General features: G+C 36.1%; 1 protein-coding gene across 1 annotated transcript in view; it reads right to left on the reverse strand.

Moving 5' to 3' along the window:
* The window catches only part of FIGN (fidgetin, microtubule severing factor), a 132,551-nt gene extending 110,314 nt beyond the window's left edge, over positions 1 to 22,237 (reverse strand). The window contains exons 1-2 of the mRNA XM_004375432.2: positions 22,068 to 22,237; positions 21,126 to 21,295 (exon numbers count right to left, since the gene is read on the reverse strand). Of these exons, the coding sequence (XP_004375489.1) occupies positions 21,126 to 21,150 (25 nt within the window). The 5' untranslated portion in view covers positions 21,151 to 21,295; positions 22,068 to 22,237. The remainder of the gene's footprint in view (positions 1 to 21,125; positions 21,296 to 22,067) is intronic.
* Between the last annotated feature and the right edge of the window lie 219 nt (positions 22,238 to 22,456).

The raw sequence follows: 22,456 nt of genomic DNA on the forward strand, positions 1-22,456 counted from the left end.
GTAGATTCTTTTTCCTGTGTGATTTTTTAAACATCCATTTTTACCTATAACGCATGGTCCTAAAATACTAACTAACCATGGGCCTAAAGTATGAATTATACAGTGAGATAATATACATGTTCACTCACTGTATGCTTCCATTCAACCAAAAACCAAACAAAACAAAACATTATAGCAATGCTTCCTTCAAGCCACGGCCAATAACTTTCTAACAAAGATGGCAAAAAGAAAAGTGGCTTGAATGTCTGTGGATATTCCTGGTCCATTTTGCATAATATTGATCCGTAATGAAGGGTTTGGGGAGGGGAGGGGAAGGGAAGGGAAGGAGAGGAGTCTGCAGTTATGGGAAAAAAATGTACAACGCAGCTTGCACAACGCCTCAGTACTCCAGCTCACCAGTGCGCTGACCCTCTGAATCTCGGGAGTCATTAGCTGGAGTCCCAACCCTGCCTCCAGGAGGGGGATTTGAACTCACACACTGATGTGGAGAGACTGGGGATTTGGAGCATGCCAGACAGAAGGGTCATTCCTCCTCACTGATGAGGAGGACGCTTGTCCCCTGGGGAGAGGAAAACTGGATGAGTGACTGTCGCAAGATTCAGTCAGTGGATGTGCTGCTGACTCAGGAATGGACTCTGACAGCCACCCTGCTTCAGTCCAGCTGCTCCGAGTGGGAGCGGTTTTTGGACAGCAGCATTGACAGGTACATGCAAAAGTTAGGGGAGAATGTAAGAGAGAGGAAGGAGGGAAGGAATGAGTGAACGAAACAGCAATTCCTTCTTGAGACACAGGCACACAAGAAATAAATATTTTCCCTTACTGCAAGTAGATATTGCCCAACAGATAAGAGACATGGTTGTGGATATACACATTTAAAATACCATAGCATTTCTAAATAGACTTTAAACGAGGACATGCATTTAAAAAACTGATGGTCTAGTCTCAGTACATATAGCCACATCCATGATACTGCAAAAACCTAAAAACTCATAGAAAGTATACGCCTAACACCCATATATGTATTTTCATGTGGGTGGTATCCTGCATAAATGACTGTCAACTTAAAATGCCATTCTCTAATTTATATGCAAATTCTACCACTGGTAAAATAAAAACATATTTTAAGCAGTTTACAGTGCCAACACATTATTCCCATGAATGATTCCTAGTAAACTATTTATGCCAACTGTGGGTTGTTTTTTTTTTTTTTATGATTTATTGGATGGTGAACGAAACCACTTAAACTATAGTTGTCTGTATGAATCAGTAATTTTCATGTTTCTAATTAAAATGTAAACAGCGTAATGAAGACATCAAGTTTTTAGGCAAATGTCTCTTCCAGTGCCACTTGGGGTATGGTAATTACCGGAGCAGATCTATGGATGCTCCTGAATCCTCTACAAGTCCAGATTAAAAGCATTACTGCTAAACCTGGCTTTTTCCCTGAGGGAATTGTGTACTCTAACCCATTCCCAGTTTGCTTACAGATTCACATTGGCACTACCTTTAAAAACTACTCATTAAAAAACAAAAATCAAAATGGAAAATAACAAATGCAGTAATTTATATTTAAAATGTTGATTATAAAACATTTATTGGCAATGAAACAACTGGAACTAGATCCACTCAGATCTGATTCCCTGCCACCAGCTTCTTGAAAAACAAACAAAAAACAGCAACCAAACAGCATCTACTCTAAATTTATAGAGCTGGGATCTGGGTCGAGAGGTGAGGAGATACAGTGACTCCAGATTCAAACACAATCTTAATTTCCAAGACTTCTTTTGTTTAATGAACAATTTAAATGAAATAAGTTTACAATGTACAAATTGGCAAAATTTAAAAAGTAACAATATATAAACCATAGAATAAAAAGGTGTCACTTTTCCCTTATCACATTCAAGAATATAAATGTGCCCTTGATATGAAACAGTAATCTGTTTTCATTTTTATTTCGGCATCTATTTCTCTCTGAAATTTGTGGAAAATTTATCCTAAAGCAAGTGACCTCTTACACGTACTGAAGAAATACATCACTCTTCTGCTTATAACTGTTAATTGAACTTCTCTCTGCAGCCTATTTTTCTAAGTTAACCAGCATGCTTGCTTTACGTATTTACTACCCAGCGTTTGAATAGTTCTTTTTTTTTAATTATAATTCTGCACCACCCCTCCCTCCATACACCCCTCAGAACTGATGTAGCCACACTTGCAGCTGAGTACTGATAGCTGAAATTTGCAGTGATATCAAAAGTCTAAAATGTTTGATAAAAGAGGATTCTCCTCCCCCCACTCCCACCCCCACTCCTGGACTCAAAGTCCACAGACTGACTGATATGGCCAATTTTCATATTATTTTTACATAAATGCTAGACAAGCATGTTGCTAAGCTTGGCTGTGGAACTGAGAATGGATAAGAAATGTGAGTGTATGCTGGGGTGATGTGAGGCAGAGAAAAGAGAGCAATTTTTGCACTGTTATGTTTTATTACAAAAGTAATGCAGACAAATAAATGTATACCCACCATCCTAGGATGAGGGGAGGGTTTAATCTAAAAGGGTTTCCTGCCACTTTTCCATCTGAAAACATATAAGCTTTTTTTCTGATTTGGGCATAGAGACATAGTATTTTTGGGTGGGGGAGGGGTAGGACACAGAGTGTGAGAGGATCTGAAAGAAGCATATTTTGGTAATGTTTAATTTTTTCTAACACCTTTGGGGGTTTTTAGGGGGAAGAAAAAGCTGATTAAACAAGGCCAAGTGTTTTGTCGGCTTAAGGGTGATATCATAGTTGTGTTCAATATCAGAAGTGTTGCAAGTACAGGCATCATTTCTATTCTCTTTGTGCCAGAAAGGTAAACACTGGATTGCACTGTGGATTAAAACAGTAAGAAATCCCTTTCCTCTCAGGCTTTCAAGGCCGTGTTAATCGGGTGTAATTTTTAATGAACACTAGCTGCTTGGTACTCATTCAAGACATTTCACTAGAAGGTTATTCATTTAAAAATCAACGTTTCAACCATATCAAGCTGTAACCTTTCTTGAAATGTAAATGAATGGTTTAAATGAGAAGATTAATAAAGAAGGGATGTTCCAATTCCAAGCATGGCATGCTATGTATTTTTAAATTTGTCTATGCCAGATGCTGTCAGTCAGAACAAAAAACTGTCCAAGCAGACAATCTGTGCGTCTGAATGTTGATCATGTTGGAAAGTACGGGGGGAGGGGGGGAGTGTGTCAAGGATTCACGGTCCTTCATCTTTGCAGTAGAGCAAACACGTCTCTCAGTATAGCGACAGACAGCTGCTTCCACTTTCTAATGTGCCCTAACTTAGATCAGTGAAAGAATTGTCAGCACTCAGAGAAACACACAAAGATAACACAGCCAGCTGCCATGGAGGGGAAAAACAGCACAGCTCAGAAGAAATGGGATTTGTTCCATTTGCATGATGCTGCCTCCCCTGGGCCCCTTTCTTTCAAATCCAAAGCACAAAAGACAACACTTAACATATTTGCTTAAAGATGACAACCTCATGTTGATTTCATTTGGATGTAACAGTGTCAGGATTACAGATATAGGAATATATTATATCTGTAACAGAGACTGACAAATGTACCCATCAGTGGAACTGTCTGATTCATCTGCTTATACAGCCATTTTACCATCCCAAGGGTGCCATCTGAGTAGTAACTTTAGAAGACTGAAGGTCTAATTTTATTACACCACATTTCAACCTACTAAACAATATTATTTCTAAAATAGATCATTTTTATTGGAAGTCTCCCTGATGAAAAATCCAGTAGACACCAGAGAATTTATGAACTGTATGGGTCCTTTGAACTCAATATACTGCCCATTTTAAACAACTTTTCTGGCTGTATGGCAAAATCCCAGTATCAAATAAGTGAAAGAGAGAGACAGAGGATATGTATGGTTTACGCACATATATATATATATATATATATACAGAAAGAGAGAGAGAGAGAGATTGATTTTAGATTATATGGACATCCTATAAAATTAGCCTTATCTGGTCCATTTGAATAAATTCTTAGTAACCACTTTACTTTGGTCTATTCCATTATATGTCTTCCCTCAACACAGCATGCATACTTCAATAGCAAGTATATAAATAATCATTACCTGTCAATATCTTTTGGACATATACTGAATCTGATTTCCAGTTAAGGTGATCTTTAGGCAGAGGAAAAGAGAAGAGAATGATTTAAAGCGAAATTGGCTAGCTGCTAGTCATTATAATATGTACAGCTAAGGAAACCATGATGCTGATCTGAAGCCTACATACTTATGAAAATCCTTATTCTGGAAAGCTTTATGAATTTTTATTTTTTAAGCAAATAAAAAGGCTTAGGATGATGTGATTGAATTGATTTATTTGCATCTACATTACTGTAAACTACTTGATTGGAATTATGGAGAGGAGGATGGAATCAAGCAGAAGGTAGGGAAGAAACAATTATCCTCCTCACATATGCATACCTACACAGATACACACACATATACAATACACACACACATGCCTGTGCACTCAGCCCCACTGCCCAACCGACTTCCCATAATGTAATGCTGGCTCCCTAAGCTCCTGCTTTGTCCAAGGGAACGCTCTACTGCTTGTTGCTATTACTGTCAACAGTATAATTCACTCATTTGGTCTTGTTTTATAAAATAGAGTTAACTGCTATATGTGAAATTTCTGCACAGCAGATGGTTAGCAATCATTATTTTCCATTTGTTTGGTTTCTAGTAAGAAGAAAAAAAAACTGGCATAGTGATGCAAAGAAAACTAGCAGCCTGCATGATAACCTAACCAGTGCCAGAAGACACATTAAAAAAAAAATCACTTTTATTCAATAGTATATCAAGGCTAAATATAATTTTGAGGGATGAGGAGATGGGTTATTCCTCCTATCCCCATCCATAAAGGAAAATTCCATTTGAATAATTTATCTTTTAGCGTAAAATCCTCTAAGATTTAATCTATTTTCTTAAAGTGATCAAAGTTTCTAGAAGCAACTTATTATAACCATTAATGTTTTTCATCACCCAAGCTGAAATCACTTTCTTTACCTCTAAGAGGCCCAGTTGTCCAACAGAAAATGGGAAATAGGAGCCATTTGCAGACAAGTCCACATGCCCAGAAAATTAAGCTGTAAATATCTGGGCCGGGTTATTACTGGGATCTGGAAACATCTGGGGCTATACAACAAGCCAAGCCCCATTTCCACAATGTCCAGGTAATTGCTTAAATGATTTATACCTTACTGTTTCTATTAAAAACATCTTTAAAAAGAAACATTTGTAGGCTCTGTTCTGCAATAAAAACTGCTATCTGATTTCACTTGTACAAAATCTTGTGAAAGATGCTACATTTCTTCAAGGACAGACACATGACTGAACTATAAACCCTGGACAAAGACTGAGTATTAAAAGAAGGTGTGGTCAGTTACTCAAAGTAAACAATCATATCATGAAAGCAATTTAAATGGTTTATTTGTGATTAGTTTTTATTCTAATCAAAATAATCTACTAAAATCCACTTCATTCTCTTCATACATATATACAACATATATATTCAAGCCATTTTAGAGTAAACTATACCTCAATATCTATTTTTCAACTTCAGTTTCAATTAATTTCTCACAAATCTTGTTTACTGAGTCTTCAACTGAATATCATACCAAACCTAACCTCTAAGGGACAAATAAGTACCATCTCCCAGACAAACTCGGGCCACTTAGTTAAGAATCTAGAGAGAGATTAAATTGTCTCACTTCCATGATGCCTGTATGGTGCTACTACCAATTAGACCATTCAGAATGAAAGAGCTACTGAATAAACACACACACACACACACACTGTTTTATTCACTTGAAAGAATCTTCTGTTTTACTTCAAATTTTAAACCAAGAGCATAAATATAGTTTCATATTCTCCAAGAGTTGCCATGTCTAGACCTAGCCAAATATTTGATTACTGACAGGTGTCAACTATGTACATGAGGAAAAAAAAAGACAACAACAAAATAAACTGTTGACCATTGACTTGTATCCATGGCTCATATTCTGTGGTCACCAACTTAACATTAATACTCTCTCCGGGGAATCAGCCAGTTTTCTTCCATGAGAGAACTAAAGGAAAAACGGCTGGCATTTTAGGTGAGAAGAATCTGCATGGACATCTTTACGTACTTAGTTTAAAACCCCACAACATCCTGATCATAAGCCAAGCCAAATTTAAGAGCCTTATCTTTTAAATCTTCCCTTGATTAAGTTTGGTTGTTGTCAAGCTACCATCAGAAGGCTTTCAACTCATGGTTTAACTTATACAATGTCAATTTTCACTTGCTTTACTGAATGGTTTGCAGAAAAACAGAAAAGTCTATTTAACAAACGAACTAAACACATGGCCTTCATTGCTGTAGTCAAATTACAAAAATGCTTTTGCTACTTTTCATATAGTTTCACAATCTTTATTATCCTATCTACGATGTACTGTCCTTCACTGCTGAAACTCTCTGCTGAAGATACAGTGCTTTAATGCAATTAACTAAGCCACATTTGCCCCATTGTAGCTCACTTAATAGCACATATTTGTGAAAGTCCAGGTACAACAGTCAGCGCTGCCGTTATTTTTCTTCTGCATAGAGTGTATGAGAGCAACCTAGATTTCAGCATGAAGTGGGAAGATAGCATCTAGAACTTTTCAGCTCTGAAGAACCCAAATTAGAAGAAAACTCGTGAGCTTTCAGCAAAGGTTATAGGTTTTCTTTAGTAAAACTGTGTTTTTTAAAGGAATGACAATAGAGCCTTTTTTTTTTTTTCTGGGTTGTTTCATGAAGCAATATGAACAAGTGCTTTTCTCTGATACATCTTAAGTTCAAAAACACAAATAGAAAATAAAATAAAAATCCTGTAAAATACTCTTGGCTAACTCATTATATTTTAAACGTTTGGTTGAAATGAATTTCCCTTGGAAAATTTTGTAATACAACTTACTGTAACATTAGTGACAGATCTGAGGAAGAAACTGACCCTTCCAGAAGCACACAAACCCAAATGGTAAAGCAATTGAATTTAATAGAAGAAAGGGTCATTGGGTGTAACCTCAGCTAAATTGTTTACTCTACAGTATTTAGCACAACATAAATAGTGTCAGACACTAAATATAGAACAAAAATGTGTCAATTGTTAAAGGCATTCACAAACTATAGAGTCAAGGAAAGTTATCATATCAGTTGTACATCAACTAGTTTGCATCTCACGTTTAGTAGCCTAAGTATCAGAACATGTTCTCAAGGAAATCTGTTTTAAGTGCTGCCATGGTACATATTTCAATACTGCCTACTTATCAGAGAAACCACAAAGTAGAAGAAATGCCTTAGGAGGTACTGATTTCTCATGTATAACCAAAAGCTGAATAACCAACTGTCAACCATCCCTAAATTGGCAAGAACTTGATCTGAAAGTCCCTAAGTCTAAGATTTTGTGATTCTGTAACCTTAAGTTTTCCTGCAATAAGTAACATCCTGATAAACAGAAAATATTGAAGCTGTCAAGGATTTCATTTTACTTGGATTCACAATCAACGCCCATGGAAGCAGCAGTCAAGAAATCAAATGATGTATTGCATTGGGCAAATCTGCTGCAAAAGACCTCTTGAAAGTGTTAAAAAGCAAAAAATGTCACTCTGAGGACCAAGGTGTGCCTGACTCAAGCCATGGTATTTTCAATCATCTCATATGCATGCGAAAGCTGGACACTGAATGAGGAAGACCAAAGAAGAACTGATGCCTTTGAATTATGGTGTTGGAAAAGATTATTGAATACACCGTGGACTGCCAGAAGAATGAACAAGTCTATCTTGGAAGAAGTACAGCCAGAATGCTCCTTAGAGGCAAGGATGGCAATAGTCTGTCTCACATACTTTGGACATGCTATCAGCAGGGACCAGTCCCTGGAGCAGGGCATCATGCATGGTAGAGTAAAGGGTCAGCGAAAAAGATGAAGACCCTCAACGAGATGGACTGACACAGAGCCTGAAACAATGGGCTGAAACACAGCAACCATGGTGAGGATGGCGCAGGACCAGGAAGAGTTTCCTTCTGTTGTACACAGGGTCGCTGTAAGTCAGAACCGACTTGACGGCACCTAACAACAACAACAACAAAGTTTTTCTAACTGCTAACACATGAGAAAAAATAAATAAATATGTATAGTATAGTGGTTCAAAGCCATCGGTTACTGTCTATTATCAAACAGGAAGGAGCTCTGGTGGTGCAGTGGTTAAAGTGATCGATCGCTAACCAAAAGGTCTGTGGTTCAAAACCACCAGCGGCTCTGCAGGAGAAAGATGGGGCAGTCTGCTTCCATAGAGATTTAAAACTTTGGAAACCCTAGGGGACAGCCATGAGTTGGAATCCACTCGAGGGCAATGCGTAGATTATCATATAGGGGCCCTGATGATGCAGTGGTTAAGAGCTCGGCTGCTGACAAAAAGGCTGGCAGTCTGAATACACCAGCTGCTCCTTGGAAACTCCATAGGAAAGTTCTACTCTGTCCTATAGAGTCACTTTGAGTCGGAATCGACTCGACGGCAACGGATATTATCAAATAGGTCAGAGATTTGTGTTTTATAAGATTTTAAAGATAGCATTACGATGTTCTATTTTTATAAAATAGTTTAAATGCTCTCCTACCCAGAGATAAAAAATAGAATAAATGACATTAAGCTCCTTTTTAGAAATATAATTATAAAACTATTTTTCAGGGTTATAAAGTCTTTCCTTGGTAATTAAATTACATGAAGAATACAGAAATTTCATTTTTTAAAAATGAAACACAGTTTTAATAGATCTGTTCTTTAAATATTTTTAAAAGCATCTTTCAATTTTTTTAAAGTAAGATTAATAAAAGATTAACCAGTGATAGTTTCCTACACTTTTATCAGTTCGATTCACCATTTATTTATTGAACACCTATTTATTATAGGTCTTATACTGGACAGCAGGTTGAGGAGATTAAAAATAAAAAAATGAATTAGACATGGTCTGCTCTCAAGGAATTTTCAGTTTCATAAAAGAGAAACACATTTTGAAACGGTGTATCTTTGGCTGTGTAGATTTTCACCGAAAAAAAAAAAGGTCAAGAAGCGAGAGGGTTGACGTGTCGTGGGGTTGTTTACCAATGTCAAAAAACAATATGTGTACTACTGTTTAATGAGAAACTATTTGTTCTGTAAACCTTCACCTGAAGTACAATTTAAAAAAATTAAAAAAGAGAAACACAAATGCCCAGCAATCTATAGGAGAAAGCTCATGATAAAAGATGGAAAGGAGATTTTAATGAAGAGCCTAGAGAGTATCAAGCAGATGTCAAAATGGATCCCAACTGGGGTGGCTCAAGAAAGTCTTCTTAGATGATGCAACATTTGAAATGAATACAGAAGTCCTGGTAGGATTTCAACAGGTGGAGAACAACATTCCAGGGAGTAAAAAGATGAACAAACACTAGTTGCTGAGAGAGTAGACGGAAAGAGGGAATTGTATGCAGTTTGATAAAGACCCGACTTTCATACTGATTTATAATTCATATATTTTTTAAAAAAGGATTTGAGATCCCTAACTCCACTACTGCTTAAGTTCATCTGCTTGTCAGTCTATTTAAATCACTTAAACGGAAAAAGCATTAGCTTACTAGTACTCAGCAACTCTCAAGATATTAGAATTGCTGACACTTTTGCTTGCAACCAATTAGTAAGTGTATTTAATGAATGGTTACCATCCCTTCTGAAGGGTTCAACAAAACGATAAATGGTCCTTTTCTGATTATTTCCAAGACAATTTCTGGAGCTTCTTTAAGGGAAACAACAATCTTTTTTATTAGCTATGGGCCACTAGCAAGGTTCCAAGTTATTTAAGCTCGCTAGTCCATGACCAAGCAGTCATGGATTACGTGCAACTAGAAATCTTAAAAGTCATTTGGATCAGCTCTCTCCTTTTATAAAAATGTAAAGTGAGCTCAGAGAGGCTGAGTAACTTACCCAAGGTAACAAATACGATAGACTGTAGCTTCTGCTGACACTTTTCTCCATTATTGTCACTTTGTTGAGGTACTCTTAACTAGCATGGTGGCAGCGTTCTCAGGAGTCTTTACAGAATGTTGTTGAACTTCAACCAGACAGTGGACTGTCTCTAGCACACAGAATTAGTACATTCAATTCTGAATTCATATTTCTATAACTTCAGACCAGGAAGGGAAATATTTTTTTTTTTAAATGAAATTTTTAAGTTCTCATGAAATATAAAAGCTTTTGGTTCAGAGAAGTGGTTCTCAAGCCTGACTTTATATTAGAAACACCTGGGGAACTTAAACGAAATACCCACCCCCAAAATATTCCATTTAATTTCTGGGATTAAAGCACAGATTATCAGAAGGCTTTGGATTTTTTTTTCCTTCATTAAGGTACAGGTAGTGTTTACAGAGGGGAGCCCCGGTGGCACAATAGTTAAGCACTCTGCTGCTAACTAAGAGGTTGGCAGTTTGAACCCACACAGCAGCTCCCAGGGAAAAAGGCCTGGCTATCTGCTCCTGTAAAGATGACAGACTAGAAAGCCCTGTGGGGTAGTTCTACTCTGTCACATGGGTTCCTATAAATCGAAAACCGACTGGATGACACCTAACAAAAACAACACAACAGTGTTTACAGAGTAGATACAAAATTTATCATCAGATTTTGCTGAAATCGTATCATACATATATCTACTTGAAATGGCTTAAACTCATTATATGGCAACAAATATATTAATTTACACACAAAACCTTAAAAAAAGATATACCCCGATCCTCAATGGACTTTCTTCCATAATTTCATTTTGGCCTAGGTAAACTGAATCTTTTGAGGGAGAAAAAAAGATTCTAATAGTAATATGAATTACCTTTAAGGGTAGGTATGTTTTTATATTTTTTGCAATTATGAGGAGGAAAAAGCAAAATAGTTCTTTTAACTTGGATGATCACAAATCCTGTGTGGTCAGGATTTGAACATAAAATCTGCCATTTTAAAAAGGGAGAATATAATTTATTGAGATTATACTGCTGCATACTATTCAAGGTGCACTAGTCACTAATTCCTAATAAAGGATCAGGTTTCTCACAAAATCGTATTAGGATTTAATTTAAAAGATTGTCAATACCATTTTTAGCAATAGTTACTTGAAAACAGTCTTTATACTTAGCTTTACCTCAACAGCTTTCTGTAAATTCCTTTCTCTTTAGTTATTTCCCCCTTCCTATTAATAACTGTTTTGCCAAGAAGGGCAGTTTGCCCATGCCAACAAATGCTGCTATACTTTTCCCTTACTCCACAGCCTAATATTCTCTTAACTAATTCAAATTACCTCCTCATGATCTAAATGTCATATTCCAGTGGCTCAAGTGAAATTTCATTTTCCAGATGATCAAGTAATAACCAGCCTTGCAGATAAATACCAAAAAAAATTACCAGCCCCTCAAAGCAGCACACAGGTGTGAATGAGACTGGAGGCCAGCACATGAAGATGGATGAGACAGCAAGGCTCTGGGTTAGTGTGCAAATAGCAAAATGGGTAGAAAACCCTTTTCCCTTGGCCCTATGCACAAGAATACCTACAAGGTTGGCTGTTAGAAACACAGAAAAATATGACAAATATACATTTAGGTATACATGTTCATTATAATTTTACATCAGCAACACTCCCCAGACAACTGCTCCCAGACAACAGCTTAGTGATAGTGGCATTTTGTTAAAGTAGGGTGGATTTCAAGGAAATATAATTACATTGGGGTAAAATTGTGGGTTTTTGCCCAACATTATAAGCAAACCTCTATCACATGCTGTACTATCTTCATTGGGTATCTTTAAAATAAACAGTACGAAATAGTTTCACTGTAAGGTCTTTTTACTTCAATTCCTAAACAAAACAAAACAAGCATTAATGCATTGTATGCACTCATGGGCAGACTTATTGAAAGAACAAAGAACTTTCAGTAATAGATTTTTTTCCTAATACTTAAATGAATTCAGTGATAGAGACTTAACTCTATTGTATTTAAAAAGGGGAGGGGGGAAGGATTTTGCATGAGTACTGAATTTTGCTCTTTCTAGAGAGACACCAGCTCAGTATAATTGTCTTTTTGAACAAGATTCTTTAGTGCTAGTGTCTTACCATCCATGAGTAAATCCATATTGATGGTAGGTGGTACTCTTCAAATTATATAAAACATATTTTTCCCATTAAGGAACATTTCTCGTATTCATAGTATGTTTAAAATCTTCCTGCAGAAAGAATAAGCATTCTTCATGTAGGCATACAAAAATTCCAAAGCTGGTGAGATTTCTTCCTTCCTGTTTGTCAGACAAGGGATCAGGCCACTTGAGGCCCCAATGTCTACATCTGTGTCATATCAGTATTCTCCCTCCAAAATGTTGCTTAATCTGAATAATGCAAATGAAAATCTCTCTCTTTAAAGGAGAACTTTGTACCAACACTATTGGTGAAGGATACCATGGTGGGGGTGGGGGGATAAGACCCACATCTTTTCTAAGCTGGGCTTAAAATTGACTCCAGATTTGTGACTCATGAACAGAAAGTCAGTTTTAATATAAATGTGCTTTAAAAGTAAAAATGGCTATTATTCTTAACAAGTTACATACTGAGTATTATTCCTTAAAAATGACTCATAAAATATCTTTTTAAGTACTTAAAGTCATGAATATGTTCTTTTTCTTTTACCTCTGCTTGAATGTAATTTTTCATTTTCCAGGAAAGGATACATTTTCTAACTAACCCCATTAACCTAATTACTTATACAGAAATACCAAAAGCGTCCCTGACATCAATAACTTCACAAGGGAATGTATCTATGCACATGCACGATACAACAGCATATTCCATTTAGATAATCAAAACTATAATTTTTACTTAAAATATTCCCCTAGATCCATGTAATTTCTAGTAGTAAAATTTATCAAAGTCACTTAAAGTTTGCAAACAGTAGAAGTGCCCTATCCATATACTTATCTTTTTATCCATATACTTGAGTTTAAAAGTATTAACTATTAAACTTAAAAGAAGGATAATACTGTTTATGTAATGGCATTTGTTTGATCTTAACAGGGAGACTGTAATGACGGTGACTTCAACCTTAAGAGAATCTTTTTTCCTACTGAGAATAACTGCAAAATTCAAATAAGTGAATCACACTTAATTATGAGTAATAATTTAGCATCACTCAGGTATATGATCTAAGAGAAATAGTTTACAATCTTAACTTCAAATTGAAGTGGAAAGAGAGAAGTCAGTAGAGCGGAAATTAAACGGCTATTTTTGGCATAGCAGTGCACTATATCGCCATATATTTACCTCAATTCCTGGTTTAATCCTTTTTAAAACTAAGTATTTAATATGAAAATATACTAAGGGATAGGAGTAAGGCAAGAAAAAAGGATCCCAACTGAAATTATACTACAGAATTTGTAGATAGGTTACACAACAGAACATTTAAAAATATGCATTGTGGTTAACTATCCATTAAAATATTTCAAGTTTACAGTACGCTAATTATTTATAGGGTCGCTATGAGTAGGAATCGACCCCACGGCAAAGAGTTTTTGGGTAATGCCTTTAATGCAAAAGTATAAACTGTGGGGTAGATTTATAATCAAATGGGACCCTGTTATAATGGTTATTTCCAAGCTTCCTTTCATTAAAGTTCATATCAACTGAGAGAGAAACGTCTTATTATTACACAGGGCAAAAATTTTTTTTTTCTTAGAAGGTCCGTATATAGTATTTCTCCCCACAAAGTATAACAAGGCATTCAAACTAGGCTCAATTTTTTTTTTTTCTTTCTCAGAAATATCTTTAAAGTTCCTCCCCCTCAGTCTTGGATTACATGAAAGAACAGTTACTTTTCCAAGCTCTTTGATATTTCCCTTCCTGGCAGAGTCATCTCATGTGAGAAATACCTTTTGAAAATAAATGGTGCAACTTCAAGTGCACTCAGATCCATACTTGCTGGACATTCCAACGTGTCTCAGTTTGGATTTGAAAAAGCCACCTGACTTCAAAATTTAGTTTTAGGTATCTTAATATGACCCTTGATCTCAATGAGAAGTACCTTGGGAAACAACAGTGTAAATGTTTCGTCCACCCCTCAGTACAGGATACTCAAAGGGGAAAAGGAGTTCTAGATGGTAAATATACTTACTATTTAGGGAGAGGGAGGTTATTGTAATACTAGTTAAGAAACCAAGTTCACATTGTGAATATAACATACTGAAAAGTTAATGTTACTGCATAAAAGAGTTACTTTTCATCTCTAACACAGCTGTCACCACATGTTTATATAGCTACAGTGCCACTTTCTAACCATCAAAATATTAATAGTGATACTATTATAACAGGATAATTATTTTTGCGTTTGCCCCTCCTCCATGACTGTCACTCAGTGAGTTGTGATTTTAATTTTTAACAGCCAGGATCTGCTAGATTGAAAATACTAATTTTACTTGTGCCTGGACTTTAGGAGGGGTAGTGGCAGTGCAAGGCAGCAGAGAACCTCTCAGGCTCTTACTACTTTTTACGTATCTCACTAAAATCCTCTCACCCCAATTATTCTGTGCTTAAAGAGTCACTATTTAAGTATGTAACTGCATGCAAACAATTAAAAAATGCAGACTTCCTTTTAAGAATAACTGCACAAAAATTTATGTGATATATCAGAGCACGTATCAGGAAAAGGGCAACATAAAAAGCAAATATTTCAGTCACCAGTTCATTTGTATAGAAAGAACAGAAAATTCCTAATGGTTTCTTTTTCCATCAATTCTCACTCAACCCCCATTACTAACTTTTTAGGAAGAGACACATGGAATAATTGTGGAATAGCCAGTCTTCAAGTAGGAAACCAATGACTTACAAAGCAGGCCTTTGATGAAAGTTTGTGGGTGGTGAAGGCAGGGCTGGCTTCGTTGCCGTGAAACCTGTGCAGATGCGTGGGGCCTCACACACAGAAGGGCCCTGCGCTGGGTTTAATGCTCTACTCTGGCTGTCTTGAAATTCTTAGCAATTTTTGAACAAGGAGCCCCACACTTTCATTTGGTACTGGGCTCCACAAATTATGTAGCTGGTCCTGGGTGAAGGTAACAATGTCTGTTGACAGTGAGGACAATAAGTCAAAAGAATAGCAAAAAGTTTACAGCAACATACAGAAAGCCATGGCTTCACAATGTACTATTTCTTAAATTTTATTCTGAATGTTACTGTTTCCAGAAAAAATATTTTCTTGTGAGTCAAAGTATGAAAGTAGAGGTCAATTCTCAGGTGAGTGTACTGTCACGTGTATTATTATCAGTTTTCCAAAGAAGCGTCCAATTGCATCCAATGAAGCAAACATTAGCAGAGTTGGGAAAAACAAAACCGGATTTTTTTCAGGGGTGGGGCGGGTGGAGTAAAATGCAGTTTCTGTTCTCTTGTCAGCAATATAGCTACAAGTGGAATAAATATATAAATTACCAGTAGATATCGAAACTCACAGGAAAGGAACTGAGTAAAGGTATTTTCAACATTAAGCTTTTGAGGAAAAGAAAACATTTTACAGACATTGTACATTAGGTATTCTGCAACAAGAAAATCTTTTTTTAAAAGTAATGCATCACTAATACTTGTTTTAATTAAAATTTGTTCCTCATGTGAAAATGAGGACAAAAATCTTACCAAGAAGCAAATTGTCACAGATTAAAAAAAAAAAAAAAAAAACTTTCTAAAAAATACTTCCCAACATTAAAATGTAAGCTACTTAATCTGGTTTGCAGGGTTAGAAAAGTTTAACCTTGGGCCTCATATAATAAATCATATATTCTACTTTCAAGACGTAGCAGTTTTAAAAATGATTGGAAGCCGCGATAATATAAATGCTTTCTGAAAGTCATAATAGTTCAAATAGAAGCAAACATATCCTTTTAAATATATATTTAACATAAACACATCTGAATTGAAATTCTTTGAATTTACTACTTCTAATACACCCTGAAACAACAGCCCATCATATGTAATGTTAAGTGTCAATATACAAATCACAAGACAACAAGCAGATTTGTTGCATAAAATATGTAAATATTATTAACAGAAAATTCCATATGATATCTCATGTTTCGATGGTTTCTGATCGTCCGTCTTTTCTGCCTCATCAGTCTCCTGTCTAGGACTACTATCGTCAACAGGTACCGGACAGAATGTGCTGTAGCGAGGCGGAGTTCCAGAGCAGGCATCTGTGGTACTGCCCTGAGAAAATGCAGCATACCCACCTGCTTTGGATTTGCTTCAAACTTATCAGTACAATTTATTCTGACCATATTTCTGTCTAACTCTTATTTCTACAATCTACATTTCTTTTAGTAAGCATCCCACAGGCAAAATTGCCATTTAAGGTATAACATTAAAAGTATCAAAAGGAGCAGTAATTAGCAATCATGTCAAAGCAGCTGATTCTTAAGCTTTAAATTTCTAACAGAAGTGAAATGAAACAATGAATGATAAAATGATAAATTCAAATTTAGAAAAAAGAAACATAATTACAGAATTCAACTATGAAAAGTACTTGCCAAACAGACACTTATTTACAGATTTTAAAAAAAAGTCTTTCCTTTTTAACAGACAAAAAAGAGCTATAATCCGTGTGCATGACAAAAAAAAGCTATAATCCATGTGCGTGTGTGTGTGTGTGTGTGTGTGCGCGCGCGCGCGCACATGTTAACTGAAGGGTGGAACAATTTTCAGACTTGCAGTCTTCCAAAAGGTTACCAAACATAATTTCTAAATCCAGTTGCTTTTAATAAAACATTAGCTCTTGTATACGCCAGAAGAAAAAGAAAATTATATCAAGTTTTTTATAATTGAAGAAAAAAATGCATTGTTTTCTGTTCATTTGTTTATTCTGGTTTATCAATGATTTAAGGAAAAAAGCAGATATGCTGATTAATCAAGTCTTATTGATCAGTAGCAAAAGTCAATACTTTGCACAAATGTCTGCAAGACAATTTCTCCCAATCAAAAATGTATAAATCAATTTAAAATCCTGGCAATAAAATTTATTCACTCTACAATAAATGTGGTACTTTGTAAAAGTAGTAAGTGAAATTTGTACTTAAAAATATACTGACCAAAGGCAAAACAACAAACATTTCTATTACACCAAGGCTCTAAGAACAAGCTAGAAAGTTCAAAACATAAAAGCCTGCTATTGTTTCAAATACACCTAGCAATTCTGCTGATTTTGGACCATTAAAACTGATTACTTAATTAGGCAATCATTCAAGGCATGCAAACACTCACACAGACAAAAACAGGGAGGCATTAGCATAGTCGTCTTCACCTTGAGATGAAAATTCTGAAAAATGTTGCAGCCACTCAAACTTTCATGATTCATCCTCACGCATAAACTAACCAAGATATTAAATTCTAGAAGGTGACAACCTGAAGCTCAGGGAAAAAATGAATTTACCTGTAATGATATTACTCATTTGTCTTTTCAGGTAGCTAATATTCTAAACTCTCTTAGAAATGTCAAGTAATAATACATATTGTCTCTATACATTTTTGGAACTACTATTTCTTTTCTTCCCTCTGGTCATACTCTTGTATTTTCTAAAAGTAATTAATGAAATTTCTGCTCTCTCATATGTCTACCAGAAGTACATGCGTATAAAAAAGGTTTTTAAAGTTCCTGCCTAAAATGAATAAAAACAAAAAAGATTTTCTGTTTATGGGGAAAAAAACAGCACGGGAAACTGAGCTACATGAGTCTTACATATGACTAAAGACAAAAACCCTATGTTTTCACTCAGAAGATATCAGATACAGTTTGAAGAATCTCACTGATCCGGTACAGTCAGGAGAAAGAAAAATAGTTTTTTTAAAGATGCTTCTTGAAATAAGTCCAAATAAACCCTATAAACTATTTTTCAGAGAAGAGAACTCACACATACAGCATCCAAACAGAAGTCTTACCCTCTTCCAGGAAAATAACAACGAGAGTTTATTACCCTGCTATGATTCTTTCATTTCAGACATGATTAATTAACAAGTATTACACTTCCCAAAACTCCCACCATGCTCTCCCCTGCCTGTTTGCTGACAGACTCACATGAAATAACAAGTAGCCACCAGCAGCATAAGCTAAAGTATCAAAAAACTCTATTTCAAAGAAGGAACACTTCTCTCATATTTTAGCCTCAAAAACTGAAGCAGGCTGCTTTTAAATGCTTTTACAATTTTTTTTAACTTGGTCATTTTCTTAACAATACCTTTTAAAGTTTGAATAATGCATGCAACATATTCAGTATTCAAGAATACATGGCATGTTTAATCTAATACCTGTATTTTTAAGCTGAAATTCTGAACGTCCATGTAGCATATATTGATAACCACCCACATGCACAATTAATAAACAATAGAGATGATGTGTGCAAGCATGTTTTGAGACATGCTTTTTACAGGGGAAAAAAAAATGTTTCTTTCCCAAATGAAAGCTAACTTGTCACAAATATAATGGAGAAAGTAAATAGGAATAAAATGACTTAAAGAGAGGAACAAGGGAAGAGGCTAGATCTAAAATTTGAATGAATGAAAAGCGCTGACTCCGCATATTCTTCCAAAGCACTCTTTTTCAAAACAATCTTCCCTTTAAAACTATCTGATTTCAAAATTTCCATGTGAACCAAGAAGCAAGCCATAACTGGATTTATTATAACTATATATACTTTACAAACATCAATTTATAAAGTCCAGGATTTCCCCTTCAGCTGTTATGTCACACATAGTACAAAAAACTTCAAACATAGTACAATAGTAATAAATAGATCTTGTTGGTTCCAGGAAATTTTTTTTTTTAAATCTATACTGGTCAAAATACCCTTGCTTTTTTTTTCTGTTGTATTAAATTTAGGATCAAAAACATCAAAGCAGCTTCCACCTCCAACCTAACTTTTAGAGGATCAATGTGACAAGGCAGTCCCTGATAGATGTTTCTCTTGATAAACGACTTGTTCAAAAGAGACATTGTAGCTTTCATTTCCTGACCACAACACACTTTTAATTTGCAACAGCAGAGCTGCTGGAGTGTGAGCACTTGCCACTTTCCAGCCTTTTAGGCTTGTAGCTGATTCCTTTAGGCCACACATTGGAGACAAACAAAATCTAGAAATAATCAGAATAGTAGAATTAAAAAGTAGGAGCGACTGATGCTACTTTACATATATACCTAAGTGTCTACTTTTTATATGTATTTAAACTTCCTCCCTCCCAGAATTCTAGTGTATAATAACAAGGCTCCTAAGTGAAGGTCTCATTTACACATTGGGCATTTAAACGCACAGGGAAATAAATTAAGGGGCTATTATTTAATAGTAAGCAAAGATTTGGGGGAGGGGGCAATTTACACACTTAAATTTGTGGCTAAATGTCATGAATTATATGATGCCTAAACCAACGTGTTTTTTACATATTATTGTAATGATTATTATTACTACTATCCAGAAATCACATTTAAGTATCAATACGGTGAACAGCCAAACCATCCAATTTCTGCTCTCAGCACATTGTCCGAGCTCCGATTTAAAATTTATAAATGTAATATCCTCCTCATCACAGGCAGCAGCCCAATCTGCTCTGAATATATATTACAGCTTTAACATCACAGAGGGAAATCGCCCATCTGGCAATCCCATTCGCTCCAACAGCTCCGGGGGAAAAAAAGCTGTGCTCTCTCCTCCTTAAAACATTTCTCAGGGCAAATTATGTGCATCTAAAATAAACAGTCTTCTTATTGATCGCTTCAAAGTCAACAAGTTCCAAATGCAAAATTCAATCAAATCCTTCCTATCGTGTAAGAGCGGTGTGTGTTTAGCTCAATAGTCACCAGAGTCCAACCAGAAGAGTATGTCGCGCAGCGGCTCTTGTAGTCCCTTTCCTCGTATTCACATTTGTGTTGAGAGAGCAGTGACCACAGCCACACTACAGACCCCTGGCAGCTTTGCCTCACTGTTATTTCTTTCTTTCATATCTTTTCTCTCTCTCTCTTTCTTTTCAAGAGTGAGTTCCTGGTGGTGGGATAAATGTAACAACAATCCAGTTTAAAGTGGACATATCCTTTGGTAATGCAAAATACTTTAACATCTTTTTTGTTGTTGTTCCCTCTTAGTCTTAATTGAATACCACAAAGTGTACACATTGCACGGCCACAAGAGCTATTGAAAACCTCCTCTTGCTCCATTTATCTGACTTTTTTTTTTATTTTCGTAAAGAGAGAGGAAAGAGTGATTTCAAACAAAGTCAATTTCAGTGCCTGATTATTTAATTCTGTCACAGGTTAAAAGTAAAAAGGACTGACAGGCAGACAAGTGAATAGCAAAGGAAAAAAAAAATACAACAAACTACTACTGTTCTTAAAAAAGACATTAAGAACTTTAAGCAATCAAAATATATATTTTATTTTCATGTAAAAGATACTCCTTCACTCACTCACCCGAAAAACCACACTCAGAACTGATCACTCCACAAAGCGCAATCATTGAGAGAACAGATAGTCAAATTGCAATAAAAGATTGAAAAAAAAAGAAGAAATTTCTATCCAGTTCTGTGTGTGTACATGTATATACTTTCATTAGTAAGCAGTCTTTCCCCACACTCCCTCCCTATCCTCCCTCCACCCAACCCCCCCAAAGAAAAACCCACACAGAGTTTGACTAATTTACATACCATTTGACTTCGGCAGTTATATAGTGCATTACTAGTAACATGCAACTTCAGGATTACAGCTAAAACCCATAAAAGTGGACTCAAGTAATATAATAATCAAAACTGAAATATATAAACAAGTAATTGCAAAAGCAAAAAAGCACTGTGACAGATTAAGATATACACAGATATAAACATATATATATTTTTTAAAGCAATTATATATCATGAACATCTGTTTCCCAAGCAGAATCTTCAGTGGTTTTACCATGCTGTTTAATTTGTCTTCCCTATTTAGATGCAAAGGAAGTAAATTCCAAAACTGACATACCATAAACACTGGTGCTACTGATCATTTCTTGCTGGCAGCACAAAAAGCTGAATTGGATTTCTCACAAGCAGGAATTCCAAAGGTTGCTTTTCATTAAAGCCACTTTTCCTCTCAGCTATCAAATGTCACTGCCTTGAAACGTGGGCCCTTTCGTCAGGTATTCATTTAACCTACATGCATATAATTAAGGAGGAAAGCAACATCAACAAAAAGGGGATCTCAGATCACAAGAGAAGAAAGAAAGGAAAAAAAGCACATGACCAGGAATGCAAGTCCATGTCAATTTCACTCACTCCCATTGAAACTAACAAGAGCTCCGGGGAGGACGGTAATAGGATCAGTGGATTGTATACCATTAAATTATACATCTTTCTCTCCCGTTCCTTGCCAACAATACGCCCACCACGCTGTACCCCCTCCAAGATGATGTGCTTACATTTTTCTGCAACCGATTTTCTGACATTTTCACGTTCCCCCAGCCACGAGATTGTAATTTAACCTCAACTTTTTGTGTGTGTGCAAGATTCTTATTTACACTTCTTATTTACTTAGAAGTTAGTTCCCGAAGAAAGTCTAGCCCCACCCTGTGCCTCCGCTTTATTTATTTATTTTTTATTTTTGAAGTAAAAAAGATAGTAGTAAGTAAGCCCAATATAGCGGAAAACGAGATTCTTGCAATCGCGAACTCTTTAATCCCATACTATTGTTACAATGATTAAAGCAGCAAAAATATGCATTATGTTTCAGGACTACTTTGTACAGAGAAATTAGACAGGTTGGCGTACAGAATAGAAACGAGTGCAAATTAAGTTTAATATTTACGGCACAACTCAAAGATCTCTTTTTACTACAGGTCTTGGTTCTATTTATATTGTTTAAAAAATAAAACAAAAACAAAAACAAATTTAAACAGAAGATAGGAAACTACGAAGCTCTTCTTACCTGAACGCGCGGAGGGAGAACCCGATAGGTTAGCGTAGCATCGATCCGATGTGTTTGCTGATGAATGGAAGCTCGGGTTAAGTGAAGGTGCCTATGATTTGAAATCATTCCAAGTTTTTGAAGGGAAGACGGACTGCAGCCTCTGCCATGTTGGAATTTCAAACCCAAAACAGCTGCTTGGAAGGAGCCAGCATGCCAGAGGCTGGGCGCAGGCGCAGAGCGCCGCCGAGCCAAATTCAAATCACTTTCACACTAAGAGCCAAAGATCAGTTTTCAAAGGAGAGAGGGAGAAAGAGACGGAGGCTGCCGTGAGGGAGAGCAGATGGGAGGCAGGGGAGAGAGGCGGGCAGTGGAGAGAGACCGGCAGCGGGAGTACCGGGAGGGAGAGG

This window comes from Trichechus manatus, unplaced genomic scaffold, assembly GCF_000243295.1.
Source record: "Trichechus manatus latirostris isolate Lorelei unplaced genomic scaffold, TriManLat1.0 scaffold00036, whole genome shotgun sequence".
Classification (NCBI taxonomy): domain Eukaryota; kingdom Metazoa; phylum Chordata; class Mammalia; order Sirenia; family Trichechidae; genus Trichechus; species Trichechus manatus.